Below are 16086 nucleotides of genomic sequence, written 5' to 3' on the forward strand. Positions count from 1 at the left end.
TGTTTGTAGTATGTGGTTGAAGAGGTATTCAGATCCTTACTTAAATATACTAATAAACTTAAAAAATACTCCATTACAAGTAGAAGTCCTCCATTGATAAGGTTACTGAAGTAAGAGTACGTAAGTCTTATCAAGAAAATGTACTGGAAATATTGCATACCCAAAATGGTCTGTGTAACTATTACACTATTATATAATGATAACATTAGATCTGACAAAAGTGAGAAATGCCCATTGCACAAGTGACTTCTTCACAATGACTTTTTTTGTGCAACCAATAGTCCAAACCAATAAAAAATTATTAAAAACAAACTGAAATTATTTATTTAAAGAAAAAAATGAAAAGAGAGAGTGAGAGAGAAAATCTTACATTTGAGAAGCTGAAACAATTTGGCATCTGTTTATGAAAAATGGCTTGGTTGATTATTTGCCTGCCAGTCGACTTAAACATTGACCGGCTTTAAACATTGACCAGTTTTTGTTACAGGCCTACTGTTGGGCAATTTAACTTAATTCATAACTCTGTCATGTGTTTTGTATGCAAAAATTTTAACCTGCAACCAAAGCTTTCAAAGAAATGTAGTTGAGTAAAAAGTACACTATTTCCTTCTGAAATGTAGTGGAGTAGTAGTATAAAGTGGCATGAAAAGAAAATACTGAAGTAAAGTACTGTAAAAGTACTTCAAGTTTGTAATCGTACAGCGCTTGAGTGAAAGTAGGCTACTCAGGTCCACCACTTATGAACCATGCTAGCAGATAAAGTTATTGAGGTTTCAAGTGTAACCAAAAGGTAAAAGACTTTTCGTGGGATAATCAATTTCAAAACAGCGTACAAGATGAAGTTACAATTTCACACAGTGAGGCATAGAAGGAATCAATAACATTTACTGTATATCACAGTGAGGAAGTACAGTTTGTTTTTCTTCCAGCAGATGGAGGTACTCTCCTGTTGATTTCTGTTGATGTTGTTGGTTTCTGTTGGCCTGCACTCAGTAGCTATTTAAAAAACAATCCTGCCCGGCCTTTAGAGCAAGAGACCGTTTTACATTTCAAGTTATAGGCTGTAACTTAAAATGTAAATGAGTCAGACTCGAGTCAGTGGTGTCAGTTATGGGTTCAGAGTTTCTTCCATCAGTGTGCCAACAGTTGGTTTCACTTGAACATTTTGTTGCTATAGCAACCACTACTGGCACAGTTCTATGGCAGTTATAATATAACTGACATTGTTACATCCACCATTTTCTCTGATCTACAATTAAGTAAATTGACAATCAAACCCTCTGAATGGACACATAGGAACAGGTGTAAATACTAATAAAATGAATGTTGGCTGAATATCGATTAGGATTTCACTGTCACACTGTCATGACTTGGGAGTGGGGCACTTCAATGAAACAGAGCCATTGTAAATGTTATTAATAGGTCAAAATGTCTGCTATTGATGTCTGTATTTTTATGAATCCTGTTTCACTCAACTGATTGATTTTTGGTGTACCTTTGGCCTAACCTTGCATTGTGGTTTTTTAAAGTTTCATACAATAAAAACTTTAAAGACCAATACCTGTCTTCTGCCTTCATTGAAAAGATGTGTAGCTCACCTCATGTTCCTATGCACTTACAGGCATACAGAGGGCAGAGGAGAGATTTTGAGAAACAAAACAAATGACATTTGTGAAACTCAAGAACTAAACGTCTTGGTTAGCCCAAAAAAATTAATATCTCCATGTCAACAGTGTTTATTCTGACTATTTATTCTCTTGGTCCAATAAAAACTCTTGACAGTAAGGTATGTGAATTATCCTCATTAACCAGACAGACAGTTTCTGTAAAGAATGCTGGCGAGTTTTTCCAAATTTCATTTTTCTGTGAATATAAAAATTAATTCCCCTCCATTGTTTTTGGGGTTGCAGCAGCTAACACCTATCTCAAAACCTCTGCAAATAAAACAAAAAGCATTTTTGATTTGATACAAGGAATAAATGAGAAAGGAATAAACGTTTTTTGTATGCTCTTTGAGTGAACGAACCTCACAGCAGATTTCTGTATTCTGTAATAACGCAACCTTTTATAATCTGCATTCTCGTCCTTTTTCCAGGTATTAATCTTTTTGTCTTTCTCTAGCTCCCTTTCTCTTACACTTCCTGTCTCTTTCTCACGTTCACACACACGCAAACATACACATTTCACATATAATCTGTTTATTGCATAATTTACATGATCTGTTTTGCATCAAAAATTCTCTTTAAATGTAGTGGAGCAGAAGTAGAGCATAAAATGGAGGGAATGTGTTATTGTTGTTGTGTTTCCCTGGAGCACAGATGCTGCATTTCTTCGTAATTTCGATTGAATGATAAAGCAGAGAACAGGAGGTAGAGTGGTACTGACATGGAGTGAGCACAACAGGAATGTTTTTTCCTGCCCATTAAGACTGTGTGTTATGTACAGAAGAGTCATATTTTTCATCATCTTATTTTATATCCTGTCAGTGACGTCTTTTTTATACAGTGACTTTTTTGATAACCCTCTCACTCTCCACAAGCACTTCTTTTCCATCCTCCCTCCACTCTCGTGTCATCTCTCTCTCCTTCTTTGTCAGGAGATCATACACCACTACACTGCCCCCCATCACAAAACTAATCGCCAGGATTACAAGTCCCAGTCCCAGTAAGTGAGAAGTTCCTTCTTTGGACTGGTTCAGTTGGTCCCACAGGCCCACAGCTACACAGCTGAAGCCGATGAGAGTTTTCCAAAAGCAAAAGGCCATCATGCAGGATCCACAGGACAGCTCAGCACCCCCGGTCACCACTGTGATGCCCGCCACCGAGGTGAGCCCTCCTGGTAAGGTCACTATCTCAGATTTTGGCTTGCAGGTGACAGTAGAAGTGATGTCTGATAGAGCTGAAGGATCAAGCATTTCCATCTTGGTCGTCTTGGTTGATATTATTTCCCTTGTGAGATGGCCAAATGTGATTCTGCAGGCACTGCAGCCTCTTCCTCTTTGTTACACCTACAACAAGACACGATACAAAGTGTTGATTAAGGAAATACAGACTAATAATGATATTTTAACAATTTAATTTAAGTGGAAAAATAGACAATTCTTTTTTTTAATTTTTAGATAGTATGACAGGTGAAATGTTTTTTTTTTCATTCTTCTCGTCATTGGAACCAGCAAAGATTGGAGCCTGCACGGTGTCTATGATGTGTTATTTAGCAAATAGCAAAACATAAGCCTTAATGTTTCCGACCTCATGGGTCCTTAACAAGTCCGTCATCATAAACTCATATGATCAAAATTGCTCCAACCCAGAAAACCTTAAACTAAAATCAAGATCCCAAGATTTTCAAAGATAGTCAGTATTTTAAGCAGCATATTTTTATTTTTCCATCAGGTGAATAGAATAGAATATGAAAGACCAGGATTTACACTGCTTACACTAGAAATTTGGATGGATTGACAAGTACCTCAAAAATCAAGACAATGCAACAACAACAAAAAAACTAAAGAAAACAAAAAAACAAAAATGCGTTTTACTTAAAAAGCAAAGCATTACTTACCTCAGTGTTGAAACAGGAGCTTAGATGTCAGTAGAAATCAACTGATGGTCCTATAAATTCATAAATGTGATTTTTTTTTTTCTGAGTGAAACCTAAAGGTGCTGCTGACTTTCTCTCTGGACAGTGGGTGTAGAAATGGGGGCTGGGGGCCCGTGCGTTACCTTTATCAAATACGTCACAACTTGAGGCCTTGCAAGATGGCAGACACAATTGTCAAGATTGTTGTCATTTGTTTGTTCCTCTTTTTCCTTGTGTTGAGAAGGAAGTTCTCGTCTGTCATTAAGCTTCATTACAACCCATTACCAGATATTTATCTAGGGACAACTCCCTTCCTCTTTTCCTCTCTCTTTCAGTCTTAAGATTCCAGTGTTGTGCCACCAAGGCATTGTTTTGGCTGTGAAAGGTATTTTCTTTTCTAATACTTTTTCCTGTTAAGCGTTCCCATTTCTCATGTCATTAATAGAGGGGAGCATATTATTGCATCAGTGCTCTATAAAACTTTCTGACATAATTTGGGAAATATGCTTCTTGAACTGTCTATTTAAAAAAAAAAAATTCCCCTACTGTCACATTCACTCAGAAAACAACCATTAATGATTACACATCAAGAAGTACATGAATGAATGGGCCTAACCTGGTGTGTTGACACCGAGTGAGGCAGATTTGCAGTATATATGTCAGTGCTGACGTTTCACAAGTCAGTGCTGTAACACAGGTGAAGCCTGATACTGTCACTTAATAGGCTATAATGCTACTCAGCCAACTGGGTTGTTGCCAGTGTTGAGTCACTGGCTGAATTGCAGATATTTTTAGATGTGTTGACTCCTACTATTGATAAACTTTCTCCTGTTACAATTCAGTTATTTTATGTGTAGTATACATTACTGGCTGCAAAAGAAATATATATGAAATATACAGTAAATCCTATTTAGTGTTGCAAAGTAATGCAATAGCTACTATAGAGATATTAATATCATTTATCATTTATTGTTTTATTAAATCTCTGACACTCTTAGAGTGTCATTAATATGCTTAGATGCCAGACATCCACATTACATGAATCGTCACCCTCTCCACAATTAGAAAAACATTTCATAAGAGACCACAAATCCTTGCTTGCTCCAGCTCTTGTAATTAGTCCAGCCTAGGGTATAGGTCACGTCAGGGATTGTTTTGTGGAGAGCAGGGGGTAATTCTATTGGCCATGGCACTCACAGGATGAAGATGATGATAATTGGCTAAGTGTTGAAATGGGTGGGAGGGGGCAGGGCATGAGTAATCCAATATATGGACTCAGTGAGCATATTTATGGAGCAAAGAAAAACCTGTTGGAAAAAAGAGACATGAATATGTATCACATTAACTCTGCCATAGACCCTCATGGCCATACTAAGTTAGTCAGAAGCAACAGTTAGTATAGTGACAATCAAGATAATTCTTTCAGTCTAATCAAAGCAGACACAGACAAAAGAGACTGATGATGTTAACGCATCAAACAAAGTATCATGAAGTGTTAGATGTGCTGATTACTCTGACCCCTGCCGTAAGGTGATGGCCGCTGACAACAATATAAAGAGATACAGGGAACTGGGTAGAAAGGTCCTGCCAGTGAAAAATGAAAGCGAAATACATTGGTGTGTAAAATAGGACGCCTTTAGTGCACACGTACAATACTTTGTGGAGAGAAAAGAGAAAGAGTAAGAGAAGCAAGCCACTCTACAGACAACAAGAGAAAGGAAAGAGGGGCAACACTGCTGAACATTCAGCTCAGTAAAACAAACCCAGGCTAGTGATGGAGAAGTCAGTCAGAGGAGGGCAACATCGTAGCTCATGTAGGACAGGAAGGAGGTCATGCACAAAGAAGGTGATGATGATGTGAGGGGTGTAGGTGGGATTGGTGGTAAAGGTGGGAAGGAGAGGGAGTTAAACAGCCTGCACAGATGGTAGTCTGGAATTAGATGTCAGTGGTCAACTAAACCCATTGAAAGGCCACTACTGAAATAGCAAACCCACCTTAAAAACCCACCTGAGACCATGTTCACAGCATTTGCCTGAACATGTCTGCTAATCTGTTAACCAGTTTAACAGACTAATGTTGATGTTTTTAGGATTTATGGCACTCAAATACCTCTCAATTTCACAAATTATGAAGATATAGTGAAATGCCCCTGACCCTCTGGTAAATGATTAGTATTTCGTTATTAAATAAGATTATTAAATTCTTGGATAAAACACCACAACACTACATACCAATGACTCAGTCTGTATAAATAAATGAACAGAAGAATGAACCCAGTGTGGTCATATACAATAGATATTTCTAGACTTCCAGACCCATAGAGAAAATTAGGATGTGGGGGTTCATTTCAGTCAAAGCTCAGCCACTTTAAATCCCGCATTAACAGAATTAACCCAGTCATCCACCGTAGGAGTGAGTTTCCCCCTGCCCTCCTTATCTCTCACTGTCTTACTGTCAAGACAGACACTCTATTCTCCTGCCATTGCCTGCCCACTCAGCACACAGGTAAGATTTCTCCACGGTTTTGACCATCCTGACAGTGTTATTTACTGAGTAGTGCAACTAATCTCAAGTTGTCATGAGCAGATTGTGTCACATTTCTAAATCATATTGCTTTTTTTTGCCAGTTGTGAAGAATATATTTTGGACTAAGGAGACAGTCAGGTGGAACAGGAGAGGAAAGCCTGTGAAGAAAGTGAAAAAGTGGCAAATACTTGCCAGGGAGTTTGACAGAACTGACACATTACTAAGACACTGTGAGCAACTACCATGGGAAATACTACCAGTAGCGCATTATCAAAAGAGATCCTGGAGGACCTCAAGCTCAGCACCAAATTCACTGAAAATGAGATCTGCCAGTGGTATGAAAACTTTCAGAAGCAGTGCCCGACGGGACGCATAACTCCAGAGGAGTTTGAGGAGATCTACACCCGCTTCTTCCCTGAGAGCGACGCCAAGAGCTACGCACGGCATGTGTTTCGCTCCTTTGACACCAATGACGACGGCACTTTGGACTTCAAGGAGTACATCATTGCTCTGCACATGACCTCCACTGGCAAGACGACCCGGAAACTGGAGTGGGCCTTCTCGCTGTTTGATGTAGACAAGAACGGATACATCAACAAGACAGAGGTGACAGAGATCTGCCAGGTGAGAGCGCTGCACGAGGTGGTGTTTGAGGCATGAGTGATGGTCAGTGGCTGAGTGACTCAGATCAGATGGTTCTAGTGTAACAAGCAGCAGTTAGTGTTATCCACAGTTTCTACCGCGTGATGATCTTGATCCAAACATTTTATCTTTTCTGACAGATCAATTTCTAAACATGTATCTCATTTTGGATTTTTAATATTCTCCCAAAAGTTATCAGAGATAGTTGTGGACTGACTTGAGAGTGCTTGATACAGAAGATTAATTTTGTTTCACCATAATAATTATCTATGCGAGTGGATAATATCAGAAGTCCAAGCCATTCTCTTGCTCATGCTCCTCAGGAAAGGGTTTTATTCTAAATTGTGGAAGGAAAATATTACAGGAAAAAATGACATAATGCAATCTAACATTAAAGCTTACAAGGTTCAATTTTCCTGAATGTTCTATGTCAGTGAAGTGTTGGTTTGATTCTGTGGCATCAACATTGAGGTTGGTAGCTGTATTATTATTGGACTGCAGTGCATTGCCAGGTTTTGCTGTTATTTTGTCCACCTCATTTAAGCTCCATCCAAGATGTGTTGCTATTTGTTGGAAAGTGGCCATGTAGGTCCCCGTCCTAATTGCCAGCCCAATTAGCCATCTTATTTGAGCCTCAAACTCCTGATAATCTCTGTGATAACAGGTTTAGCTCTCAGACAATATAGGCAGTCCTACTCTTAAACAAGGCTACTCTAGAACTGCACCGCCAGCAGAAAGTCTCACCATCCCTGAGTCTAATCCAAACTGCTGTCAAGGCTGTCACTTTTGATTGTATGCCATAATATAGAATAATTGTAACTTATTGTTTTCAAATAATCAAAACTGAGTGTGATGGAGGATGTGAAGTTTTTTATCTTCTGTTTTCAAGACAAATGATATAGAATTGTAAGAGGTTTAGACAGATCAGCCAAGAATCCAGCTGGCATTGTAATGGGATTTAATTCCTGGCCAACTGGCCCGAGTCCATATGCATCATGTTTACAACCACAAAGCAAAATGGCTGCATTTTAAAGCCCTGCTAGAAGTTTAAAAACCGACAACAAAATTAGATTGTTCCTAATCTGCAAAACACCCTAGAGGTAGTTAAAGACAGATCAGCTGCAGTGGGGTCCAAAAGTCTGAGATCACTTTCCCGTTAGTGACTAGCTGAACCCCCCTGTATATACACAGTAACAATTACACTGCAGAACAATCATGAAAGATCTGGTCTGTTCTAGATGTAAGAAATTAGAGGCTAAATGAGTTCAGTATAGTATACTACACAGGCTGGCCAGACAACGGTGTAAATAGGGTCAAGTTTACTTCATTAGAGAGTAAGCAGCTGTTTCACGCTGCTTGGTTTTATTTTTATAACAAACTACAACCTCACAACCTGGTTATCGACAAGCTCACAGTTTGTTTCTGTACAGACCACAAGATCTGAGGGGCAAGATGGAGGGAGAGTCCAGAGAGAAAAGAGATGACATCTTGGTGTTTGGCCTGTGGCCTGAGTCTTGGCACTAATCCATGTTAATCTAGGTGTCTTAAATGTGGGAGATGAGTTCTTCCTCTCTAAGTGGGACACACACTTAAAGTCCTGAACCTAAAGTGCACAGTCATTTAGTCATTTAACAATCTGCTGGATTCTAAGTGGCCCATTGCAGATTAAGTATCTCTGAATAATGACACACAGGCCTGAATGTTTCTGCCGTGGGCTGATTGCATTGACATAACTAGTGGACTGAATTGTAGGCACCTTGATTTGTTTGTGTTCAGCCAAATTGCAAAGAGTTCACAGTGAGTAACAACAGAAACATAAGGAGAAAATGCAGGCTTGTAGCTTTTCTGTAAATATCAAATTGTTTTACATCAGAGGCTTGATAAAACTCATATGTCCACATGTTTCTTGGCTTCCACACATTTGTTTTTTTGTGCTGTGTTGACGTTCTGTACATATTTGTGTGAGAGAAAAGATGCAGCATTATCATGATACCCATTTTATACCCAACCCCCCTCTCAGGCCATATTTAAGCTGATCCCCAAGGAGGAGCAGAGCAAGCTACCAGAGGATGAGAACACACCCGAGAAGAGAGCCAACAAGCTGTGGGCTTACTTTGAAAAGAAAGACAACGGTGAGGGAAATACCACACATGCAACACGTGTACGGTGCATGATAGGCCTTTGTGTCCTCACCACTACGTACTTATAATAGAGAGATAAAATCAGTGTAAGCTCTTACTACCTTTCCTTCTGCAGCTGTTCCCACATCCTGTGGCGAAGATTACATTTTACAATCAGCTGTTTGGCTTAACAATAACACAAGCAATAAATCCACCTGGGGGCACACCCCCAGTTACAGCATCACTTGTGTAATGCGAGCTTTATTATGTATGTACCAGCCATGGACCATGAAACCTTAAGTGACTCCAGTGCATTGCATGCTACTGTCACACACCCACTCAGAGATAAGACCAGATTTCTCAACTGAGATACAGAGTCATTACGGAGCCTCATGTTTACCCCACATTCCTCGCTGTGTGCCTGGTTTGTTACCTACTATAACCTCTCCTTTTTCTCTCCTTTTTCCTTATAGAGCGACTGGCTGAGGGAGAGTTCATCAAAGGAGTGATTGAAAATGAGAATGCAATGCGTCTTATCCACTATGAACCGATCAAACAGTAAAGTCAGTCTCACTTATCCCCTCTTCTTCTTTCTTTAATTAGGCTCTTTCTATACTTTCAAAACTTTTGTTTTCCTTCTTCCCTTAAAAGCCTCGTACTTTTTCTCTCCCCTCTGCTTTAATCCACCCAACTCCTCTGTGTAAATACTCTTTTCTGCAGTGTCTTGGTTGCAACTAACTTTTTAGTCACTCTCCATTATGTGACATTGATTTACTTCTGTTTTTGTCCATGAATTTATATCAAATAGAGAATAGTAGAGGCAAAATAGTGTTTCAAAATGTGTACAGACAAAAAGATACGTTTATGATGACCATATTGAGCCGATACATATCATATTGTTAACCTCTAAATGCTTTAAGTGACATTTTGGCTCTGGAGAAACTGATTGTTAATGACAAGTATCATACCAGATATTAGCTTGTTAGCTTTTTTACAGACTTTGAGATGTCTTAATATAGAGTTGTAGTTTACAAGTGTTGTACTCTATTCACTGTACAATAAATTAAAGGTTTTCTCATACATCTGTGCTTTGAAAATCAATTTATTTATCTTCCCCAGAAAACAATAAATTCCTCTTTGACCTAGAAACATACTGTGTAATATAATGCTGGTGGTTGACAAAAATGGAGCTTTAGGTTTTAAGTTTCAGTTTTTTTATTTATTTATCCCAGACACTAAATCCAAGATTATCCCAAATGTATAACCTATTGACATTTGAGGTAAATTAAGGTCCATTTATTTAACCTTAGAAATAATTTCCTGTATAATATGAAGAGTAACATATTAAGTAAAATCCATTTGTAAACCATTATTTCCCTGAAAGTGTGATGTTCTCATGATGCGTGGTGCGTGTGTGTGTGTGTGTGTGTATGTGTATGTGTGTGTGTGTGTGTATGTGTGTGTGTTTGCAGTTCATGGGTGAGCGTGCCTGCATTTCTTTCCAACTTCATTTCTGACCCCCCACAACCTGCCCCTCCCCTGCCCCTCCACCCCCGCCTCCCTCTCCATCTCCATCCTTTCACATGCCTCCCATCTCTTCACTCTGTTCCTCCTTCTTTCCATCCAACTCGGGATTACTGGTTTACACATAATCTTCTGTTCAACATCAGAGAGCAGACTTTTTAAAATCTCTGTAATCTTTCTATCTCTATGTGTCTGTCTTATGGGTTTGTCTGTGTGTCTGTGGAGAGACTGCGTTTGTTGTGGCCTCTGGTATTTTATGCATTGAATCGAAATTTTGCAACCGTCAAAAGTTTGTCATAGAGGGAGAAGACTTTGAAAAAGGAAACATGTTGAGTGTCCCGCTCAGATTAATGAGTATATATTGTATATTTAGTCTTAAAGGACAGGCTGCTCTGTTGGGTATCACCGGGAAAAGAAACATCCATCCTGTGTATATAATGAAATGATCATTGGGATGACTGTCATCCTGATATATTGCAAGTTAATATATAAACATTAAAATAATATAAACATTTATATACATTTACATATGGAGACAAATTTACTTTCCTACCATGAGGCACTGAGAAATACCCAGAAAACATGCACTCTTGCATGTTAGTGTGACCTATACATACAATGTAGTCTTTATATTTTGATATGTTTTGATTTCATTGGCCTTCCAGCCTGGTTGGTTCGTCCCCAAGTTCACTGAAAGTCAAAGTGGAAGAAAAGAAATCTGTTTGCTCACACTGATCCGTCTCCAGCACGGTGACAGTGTCTTTTCCTCTTTTAAAGTTTTTCAACCCTTTTAGTTGATGGATATATGTGACTCCCTAACAAGGTGAATCAACTCGGTCCATGGCCTCCTCCATCTCATCCATCTCTCTCTCACAGTCTTCACACCCCTCTGGCCCACAGCCTCCTACCAAAACCAGCGTTGGTACATCCCCATTCCCCATTCCAACCATGCTGCCGTTCGGGGCCCACGACACATCAATCATGCCGTCTGGACACTGCAGTAGGCCGCTGACAGAGTAGAGCCCGCCCCCTGGAACGACCTCATCATAGGCTGGGGCGTGACTGGCAGCTCTCGCTTCCTCCAATCGTAGCCTCTGTCTGCGACGAAGCTCGATGATGGTCTTTGTGTAGGAGTTGAGCGTGACCACGGCTGCCCCCATGCAGCAACTGAAGGACACCCACGCAAGACTAGGAACAGAGAATATGTAGAATAGTTAGGAGAGAAGAGAAACTGCAATCATGAAAATAACATTTAATACACACGTTTGAATAATACAGACACTTACGCAAATGACCAGCCGTAGTCCCAGGACTGAGGCCTCCAGTCTTTGGGGCCCACAATGACTGTCATCTGAAATACTGTGGTGTACATCATATGGGCTACCATCCCGAGAAGACCTGCATGGGAGGTGAAACCAACAATAAAACAGACAGAGAAAAACTGTTAGCCATGCCCAGGAACACTGCGGATGAGCGGAGAGATCCAGGATTACTGTGCATATACGGAGGAGGAGGTGATTGTGAAAGAATAAAACGATGACAAATTGAGAGATACACTACGTCTCACCTGATAGCACGGTACAGATAGCTGCATAGGCGTTGATTTTCAGCGAGTGCATCTCTTTATGAGAGCACAAAACTTCCAGCCACATTAGTAAGAAGCCCATCCCCAGCAGGCCGATGTACGTGAACTCTGAAATCACTGACAGCCAGAGCACACCTGCGACATGTGCAAACACATACACAACGGACACACGCATCCATTCAGAAAACTCAAATAGTACTGTAACAAAAATAACTCATTTAATCACAGTATTTACAGGGTTACAGAGAAATGTACATATTACGGTAGAAAACTGTTAATTGATACACAACTTACCTTGTGTTTCCCCTGGAGTTAACTCTATAAAGCTGCGACATTTCTCCCCTGAAGACAAAGGTTTGAAGAGGACGATGGAAAGCATTTCATCACTCTGAATAAATGGTATTTATTTGTGTGTATGTGAAGCTAAAACATAAAATAACATCCCTGAAAGCTTAACCAATATTCTGACCAGGTTCAAGTAAGCGAGGTTATGTATGACTGGACGTGCGCTTTGCGGTCTCACCATCGCTGTGTTTCTCACAGCTTTCCCAGAAGCCGGTGTGAAAGTATCTGAAAGCAAACTTGTCTTCCCCCGTCTCCCAGATGTAGTGCACAGCGTTGGCCAGCTGCCTCTGTCTGATTCTGGCCAGCTCCTCCCTTCTGGCTGGAGACAGTGTGCGGTTGAAGGGGTTCTGAGTGGGACTCTCTGTGTGACAACACAAGAAGGCAACGCTGAGAAGAACACTTGCTTATATCTGTTATGGATAGTTAAGTTAGTGGCTCTTCAAAGCTCTTTGGAACTATAAAGACAAATACAGTCATACTCACACTCACACATGGGAAATCTATATTCTCCAAACCTATCCAGACTTGCGTTTTCTTAGAACCCACATGCACAGGCGCACAACCATGCAAACATCAAACAAACATCAAACAAACACAGGTCCCTCTTCCTCTGAGATATGAGCTCTAACAACTGATCCATTATGAGAAAAAAACACAGGCATGTGTAGGCAAGCAGATACACAAACACACACACAGGTGCGTACTGCAAATGCACTCCTACTTCACAATTATCTTAATAGGTTTGCTGACTCTGTGTTTTCCTTTGCCAAAAACTTAATGCACTAAAAGTCAGAGAGACAATTAAATGTCAAACACATGCAGGTGTGTGTTGCTGGGGATATTCTGGAGGTCCGTTTGAAAATGAAAAAGAGTATGTACTTCATAGTGAGAGAGGGAAGCAAAACTGGTGAACACAAAACATCTGCAAGTCTGTTAATCACACCCTGGCCGTAAAAAAAAATAACATGCCTCTGTGTAATCATATGCAGCTTTGTCAACCAGCAGCCAGTGTGTATTTGTAAACCAGATTTAGAAGCACTGGTGCATTGGTAAAGGTAGATCTTCTTTTTGTGCAAATACACAAAGTACGTGTAGTGATAAAAGTTGATTCCTTTATGCAGTAAGAGCTGTTAATCTCAGAGTGGATTAAGCATATCTACTGAGAAAATAAAGACCAGGGAGCACACAGAGTAAACCTCTGCTCCATGGGCGAATGAACCTTTGGGAGACACCCTGACACCCCACAGATTAATACTAAGCCATAATTAAATTCTCTCTCAAACTACAGTATGGGAAAAAGGAGATTAAAATACATCAAAACCGAGGACAATCACTTTCAGGGAGGGAAGCCTGTCAGTTCATCCAGCCGGATTAGTCCCAGGTACTGGTTGTTATGCAGAGTGCAAAGATCAAGTTCCATACTTGTAATCAGGTTCAAAAGTCAAGGCCAAAATTTTGGTAAAGTCAACATCAGAAAGCTGCATTTTGCAAGACTTGTGCAATAATAAACAATAACAAACACACACATGTGACATAATACAAACTGTGTATACACAGTTTGTAGTATCCACTATATCTGGTACTCCAGTATCAAGTACTGTAAGCAACCTCAGTTTGCCTAAAGGAAGGTTTGAATTCTCAGTAATTTAACACTGGATAGAAATGTTTAAGTCCACGATGCCTCAACAGGCATTGTGATTATTGAGCAGGAGGGTTAATTCTTAAACTAGGGAAAAAGTCACACTTGTTAGCTTCTTCCAGAGCTTTTTCATGGGCTTCATCAGCAGATTAAGTTTGGACTGTGAGGAAACTCCATCTGTTTTTCATGAAAAAGTCCATGATGAACACCAAGAGCCAGCTGACAACCTGCTAAAACAATGATCCTGCTCAGACTATCTGTCTGAAAACCTGTGGCTGACTGTTACAAAAGCCGAATGCCGAGAGAACGTCACATGACTGTTGACGCAAGGTAGGATGAATCCATGAACTCATGCTGCCGATAACAAACTGTTACATGCCCGTGAATGTGTTGCAGCAGAATTTGGGATTAGTCGCCAGGAAACTTTTCCCCACTCGTCACAGATCTAGTTCGACTGTAGTCAGGTCCTGTATGTTGTAGCTGTATCCACTTGTTCCTGCCTGACAGGAGGTGAAAGCTTCACGCTCTGACTGTTCCTGCTCACCATACTAACTAAGTACATTTACTCAAGTACTTAAGAACAGTTTGAGGTTGTGTCTGCATTATGACTTGGTATTGCTGCTTTTACTAAAACAAAGGATGCAAATACTTCTCGCGATGCTGTCATTAACATATTTGTTGTTATTTGAATACTCTGAATACTTGTTAGTTAGTCCTAAGTAGAACAATCCTTGCAGCATGGCTATGCATTACATGCTAAAAATAGTTAAATAAATTGATAAATAATTGCACCTCTGCACCCTGCCTGCATACGTGAATGCTATGTTGAGACACAAATAATTAAAAATCAGAGGGGAGCTGCTTGCATAAATAGATGTATGTGTACAAATTTGTGTCCAAGGCCCAATAACAATAGTATAAGAGCAATCTAAGTTACAGTATACTTAACAGAATAAAGAGAAACAGTAAAGCATTGGAAAGCAATCTGCAGAAAACACTTGTTGATGTGTAGAGGGGACAGTGTGACATCTCAGTACCTGTGGTGTAAGGCTCGCTGTTGTTCTGACCGCAGTTCTTCATTTTGACGGGCGACAGGCAGAGGGGCTTGACCACCTTGTGAGTGCCCTCACACCAGTAGGAGGTGCAGAGAGCCAGGATGGAGAGGGCCAGAGCCAGAGTGGTCAAGGTCAGGGAGAGCAGGGAGCGAGAGCGACGGGACATACGCTCCAGCATGGCCACACAAGAGAAGGGGGAAGCAAGGGGGATGGTTAGAGAGAGGGAGTGGGGGGAAAAAGTGATGTAAAGAGGGAGCAGAAGGGGGAGACTGGATGCGGAAATAAGACAAACCGGACAGAGGGTATGAATATAGTCACAGATGGAGCCGAGAGGGAGGGACAGATGCTTTGGGGTGGTTTTAAGATGTGATGAGCTGCCAGGTTTAAATGGAAAGCAAAGATAAATGTGACGTAACAGTACTGACAGAAGATAACAAAACAAAGCTGACAAAGAGATACTGTACAGCCTGAGTGATTAAAAGAGAGGACAATAAACAGAGCGAGACGAGAGGAAGCAGGATAAGATGCTCTGAAGTTGATACACGTGGGAAAGGACAGATGGAAGAAAAAAGTGAACAAGAGAGGATTTAGGTAGACGATGGTTCACGTTAGGAGAAGAGTGGGATGCAAGGACATAACAGCATGCTGCGAAGACAGCTTTAACGTGATATCCTGCTGGGGTGAATGGTGTGGCCTTACGTACATCCCCTGACCTCAACACTTGCAGACCCTTTGTGTGCACGTATTAGATCAGTGGGACTATACCATCATTTAAAAATATTACAGATTATCATTAAAAGTTGGGAAACTAAAGAGGAGATGGAGGACATCCTTAAATGTAATTCATCACCTGGGGAGAAAGTAAACGGTTCAATGGAGCACACAAAGACTAAAACCAAGGTGTCCATATGGTGACATTCAATTTTGTTGAATGTTCCTTGAGTCCGTACGAGTCATTAGACTGCCTGAGGTCACATAAGTCCCCCAGCTGTTTGTATGGAGGGGTTATGGAAGAATAAGTAATGTCCTGTGCCCGAAACTAAAGTCTTCCTGCCTCCTGATTAACACACTCC

General features: G+C 40.4%; 2 protein-coding genes across 2 annotated transcripts; one reads left to right on the forward strand and one right to left on the reverse strand.

Moving 5' to 3' along the window:
- Positions 1 to 6053: 6053 nt before the first annotated feature.
- LOC111230143 (visinin-like) lies at positions 6054 to 9905 on the forward strand. The gene is made up of 4 exons (XM_022756746.1): positions 6054 to 6082; positions 6205 to 6727; positions 8766 to 8877; positions 9339 to 9905. Exons 2-4 carry the CDS (start codon positions 6347 to 6349, stop codon positions 9425 to 9427), a joined length of 582 nt encoding a protein of 193 aa, XP_022612467.1. The 5' UTR covers positions 6054 to 6082; positions 6205 to 6346; the 3' UTR covers positions 9428 to 9905.
- A 1180-nt stretch (positions 9906 to 11085) lies between these two features.
- On the reverse strand, positions 11086 to 15191 carry LOC111230142 (germ cell-specific gene 1-like protein). Its single transcript, XM_022756745.1, has 6 exons — positions 14996 to 15191; positions 12498 to 12680; positions 12269 to 12316; positions 11957 to 12109; positions 11676 to 11787; positions 11086 to 11577 (listed from the first exon to the last, which is right to left on the reverse strand). Exons 1-6 carry the CDS (start codon positions 15189 to 15191, stop codon positions 11205 to 11207), a joined length of 1065 nt encoding a protein of 354 aa, XP_022612466.1. The 3' UTR covers positions 11086 to 11204.
- Positions 15192 to 16086: the final 895 nt, after the last annotated feature.

The sequence above is a fragment of the Seriola dumerili genome, unplaced genomic scaffold (assembly GCF_002260705.1).
Source record: "Seriola dumerili isolate Sdu_G_001 unplaced genomic scaffold, Sdu_1.0 BDQW01000258.1, whole genome shotgun sequence".
In the NCBI taxonomy this organism is placed as follows: Eukaryota; Metazoa; Chordata; class Actinopteri; order Carangiformes; family Carangidae; genus Seriola; species Seriola dumerili.